Source organism: Salvelinus namaycush, chromosome 31 (assembly GCF_016432855.1).
Source record: "Salvelinus namaycush isolate Seneca chromosome 31, SaNama_1.0, whole genome shotgun sequence".
In the NCBI taxonomy this organism is placed as follows: Eukaryota; Metazoa; Chordata; class Actinopteri; order Salmoniformes; family Salmonidae; genus Salvelinus; species Salvelinus namaycush.
In genome coordinates this window covers 16,070-20,507 of record NC_052337.1, presented here as the reverse complement: position 1 = coordinate 20,507, position 4,438 = coordinate 16,070, and the positions used below count along the sequence as shown (strand labels likewise).

The 4,438-nt window shown below is 48.7% G+C and overlaps 1 protein-coding gene across 1 annotated transcript in view; it reads left to right on the top strand.

Annotated features, from left to right (window-relative positions):
* The window catches only part of LOC120026128 (netrin receptor DCC-like), a 177,344-nt gene extending 175,925 nt beyond the window's left edge, over positions 1–1,419 (top strand). Inside the window, exon 16 of the mRNA XM_038970949.1 lies at positions 1,103–1,419. Within this exon, the coding sequence (XP_038826877.1) occupies positions 1,103–1,419 (317 nt within the window). The remainder of the gene's footprint in view (positions 1–1,102) is intronic.
* The last annotated feature ends 3,019 nt before the right edge of the window (positions 1,420–4,438 follow it).

Genomic DNA, 4,438 nt, shown 5'->3' with positions numbered 1-4,438 from the left:
CAAACGCTACGCCGCCCCCAGGCGTTAGTTTCTTCTCTGAGTACCTCCCTGACCCTTCCCCTAATGTCAATGCATTTGGAGCCTTCTGATTGGTCCAGAAACCGATGGGTGGGGCCAGCGCCTGAACACACATGGCTAAGGCGGCGGTGTGAAAACTCGTCATATGGTTTTGATACTGTAATTGGTTAATTCCTGGTTAAATAAAGGTTCAACATTATCCCACACAAATACAAGGATGCACTTTCATGCTAGGTTTAAGACCTCATATTGTAGCTTATAGAGACCCCCACTGATGTATAGAACAATCTTAAAATGATCTACTTTGGTTTAGACACAAGCATCATGAAACCTCTAAAACAAATATAATTTGACTTTGTGAAAACTAGTTTTTTGGACCTAACTTGCTAACCTCTTTTTCCATGTGGTTTCTTCCTTCACAGACAGAAATTATGACCTCTTGCTAAATATTTGGTCAAATTATACATTTTGTGTAGGGTTTCCTAGAAACAACATTTGGATCAATCAACCTTTGGATCAACTTATCCCACTCTCCCTTACTGTGGTTCAGCCTTATGGCCTCTCTGTCTGATGTGTTCAAACGTCATCTTTTGGTGCTCTGTACGTAGAGATACAGACCTGACTCAGCTGAGGCTCGCCTTTCAAGCTTGGTTTGTGTGTGTGTCTTTCAGCAGCACTTGTTAATTGGAGTGTTATGCAGCGTTTGTTTGGTCAGTGGTATCAGGTTACTGATGAAGGGGCCAGGCCAGCTTCAATAATAGATATCACAGACAATGGAGCGCATGCATCCCAACTCAGCCTCCCACAGCCCTGCCCCCTAGTCTCCCACAGCCCAGCCCCCTAGCCTCCCACAGCCCTGCCCCCTAGCCTCCCACAGCCCTGCCCCCTAGCCTCCCACAGCCCTGCCCCCTTGCCTCCCACAGCCCTGCCCCCTAGCCTCCCACAGCCATGCCCCATAGCCTCCCACAGCCCTGCCCCCTAGTCTCCCACAGCCCTGCCCCCTAGCCTCCCACAGCCCTGCCCCCTAGCCTCCCTCAGCCCTGCCCCCTTGCCTCCCACAGCCCTGCCCCCTAGTCTCCCACAGCCCTGCCCCCAGTCTCCTCCCTCCCACAGCCCTGCCCCCTAGCCTCCCACAGCCCTGCCCCCTTGCCTCCCACAGCCCTACCCCCTAGCCTCCCACAGCCCTGCCCCCAACCTCCCACAGCCCTGCCCCCTTGCCTCCCACAGCCCTGCCCCCTAGTCTCCCACAGCCCTGCCCCCTTGCCTCTCACAGCCCTGCCCCCTAGCCTCCCACAGCCCTGCCCCCTAGCCTCCCACAGCCCTGCCCCCTTGCCTCCCACAGCCCTGCCCCCTAGCCTCCCACAGCCCTGCCCCCTTGCCTCCCACAGCCCTGCCCCCTAGCCTCCCACAGCCCTGCCCCCTTGCCTCCCACAGGCCTGCCCCCTAGCCTCCCACAGCCCTGCCCCCTAGCCTCCCACAGCCCTGCCCCCTAGCCTCCCACAGCCCTGCCCCCTAGCCTCCCACAGCCCTGCCCCCTTGCCTCCCACAGGCCTGCCCCCTAGCCTCCCACAGCCCTGCCCCCTAGCCTCCCACAGGCCTGCCCCCTAGCCTCCCACAGCCCTGCCCCCTAGCCTCCCACAGCCCTGCCCCCTAGCCTCCCATAGCCCTGCCCCCTAGCCTCCCACAGCCCTGCCCCCTAGCCTCCCACAGCCCTGCCCCCTAGCCTCCCACAGCCCTGCCCCCTTGCCTCCCACAGGCCTGCCCCCTAGCCTCCCACAGCCCTGCCCCCAGTCTCCCCCTCCCTCCCTCCCTCACCCCTCTCTGTGATGTGGTTACTATGTATTTTTCCGACCACCAGAACAACGTAATTTTTTCTTTCCGCTGACTGCAGCTTGTTTGTCGTAAGTTAATTTGTTTATGTATGTTTGGACAACAGACCATATTCTCTCTGTTCTCTCTTTCCTCCCCCAATCTGTCTTCAACACATCATCATCCACTAGACCTGTGCGTATGAACACACCCTCCCTCCCCCTCTTTTATCACTCCTCCTATTTTGTGGTCTCTCTCTCTGTCTCTCTGTCTCTCTCTCTCTCTCTCTCCAACACACTGTTACACTTGCATATCTAGTGCTTTGTCTCTCTCTTCTCTTGGTCCTAAAAACCTGTCTTTTATTTCACTCTTTTCTTCTCTCTCTTCTTCTATCCTTCCTCTTTGAATATCTATTATGCTGTATACTGAGGACTAGACTGACCAATGACTTTCAGGTATAGTACCGTACCACTAGCTGTTGGTTTTAATTGGAACAACACTGCTGCTTGGTGTTGCTGATCACCTGTTGCACAGACAGACCATTCTGTGTTGCTTTTGTATTGTATTGTATTGGTTTTTGTGGACATTTACGTTTGTAGTCATTTATCAGACTCTCTTATCCAGAGCGTCTTACAGGCGCAATTAGGGTTAAGTGCCTTGCTCAAGGGCACATCGACAGACTTTTTCACGTTGTTGGCTCGGGTATTCAAACTAGCGACCTTTCGGTTACCGGCCCAACACTCTAACCACTGGGCTACCTGCTTTTCCCGAGGAGCAGTTATGCAATGTAAAATACTAGAATTAGTTGTGGAACTCGTTTGTTCACCTGGAGAGGTAAGAGGGTTAACTCCCTACCTAAAGACCACGAGGTGCACTAACCTTTAGCTTCTGTACGTTTACATATAAATACACACCTTTAAACACACTTTGTGTCCTGAGTCTTAGTATATAACTCTCTTATTTCAGCCATATCTGGTTGTTGACTTTTACATGTTTGATAAAGTGTATAATTAACCAAATATATTTAAAGTGAAGTAAACTAGCTTTGTTGCTTTGTCAGACTCTGAGGTCTCTCTGTAATAGAGAAATACAAGAAGGTTTCTGTTGAAGTGTCTTTATATTGCCAGGTGCAGCCATTCATAGTCTGTCGGCTGCCATTTTGTTCTTTTTTACACTGAGGTGGTGTTCCAAATGGCACCCTATTGCCTACAGATGTCGGATCTTAATTTGATTACTCTTGTTGCTGAGAATTTTCCTGCACCGCAGAAAATGCAGACGAGCTTCGTGATTTACATACATTCACAGAAAACCAACAGTAACATGCGGTTCTACCGTTTAAACAGTATTGCACTTCTCATGGAGCCTACGTTTTGTCCAGCTAATAGTCTAAAAACCAATCAAGCAACATTATGGACTAAATGTTCACATCCTGTTGCTGCTGGGTTATTTTGCTGTGACAATACGGGTCAAATTAAGATCCAGCATCTGTATCTAGTGTACTACTTTTGACCAGGACCCATACTCAGACTAGGGCTCTGGTCAAACGTAGTACACTATATAGGGGGTAGGATGCTGGTTTGGAGGCAGACTTGCCTAACTCTTCCCACTGCTGTCAAATAGAGGAACTTATTCTGCTCTAGATAATTGACTGGCTGAGAATATTCTGATATCGGGTTTGTAGTTGTTATGGTATGTTATGTCAGTTGAATTTGCATATATGCCATTGAGTATACTGCCCTCTCAGTATACTGAGGCCTCGATCAGTTGTGAACTAATTCAGGGCCAGTATCCTAGGAATCCTGTTAAAATCTGTTTTAAGACAAAAAAATACTCCCAGCTCAGAGTAGGTTTTAGGATGATGTTAAGACACTGCTCAGAGTAGGTTTTAGGATGGTGTTAAGACACTGCTCAGAGTAGGTTTTAGGATGATGTTAAGACACTGCTCAGAGTAGGTTTTAGGATGATGTTAAGACACTGCTCAGAGTAGGTTTTAGGATGATGTTAAGACACTGCTCAGAGTAGGTTTTAGGATGATGTTAAGACACTGCTCAGAGTAGGTTTTAGGATGATGTTAAGACACTGCTCAGAGTAGGTTTTAGGATGATGTTAAGACACTGCTCAGAGTAGGTTTTAGGATGATGTTAAGACACTGCTCAGATTAGGTTTTAGGATGATGTTAAGACACTGCTCAGAGTAGGTTTTAGGATGATGTTAAGACACTGCTCAGATTAGGTTTTAGGATGATGTTAAGACACTGCTCAGAGTAGGTTTTAGGATGATGTTAAGACACTGTTCAGAGTAGGTTTTAGGATGATGTTAAGACACTGTTCAGAGTAGGTTTTAGGATGATGTTAAGACACTGCTCAGAGTAGGTTTTAGGATGATGTTAAGACACTTCCTAGACTAACTCCGAGCCTGGAGTAAAATCAACTCCCTAAAAGTTTATCTCAGCTGGTAATCACGACAGTTGGAGGAACCGCAAAGGAAAGATGGTGATGACGCTCATTGACATCTTTGCAAATGATGAGGATTAACCAATCACGATGAGGCATCGCCAGCTGTGAACTCCACAGCACAGTTCAGACCACCACAGTGAATGTGAATGTGCATC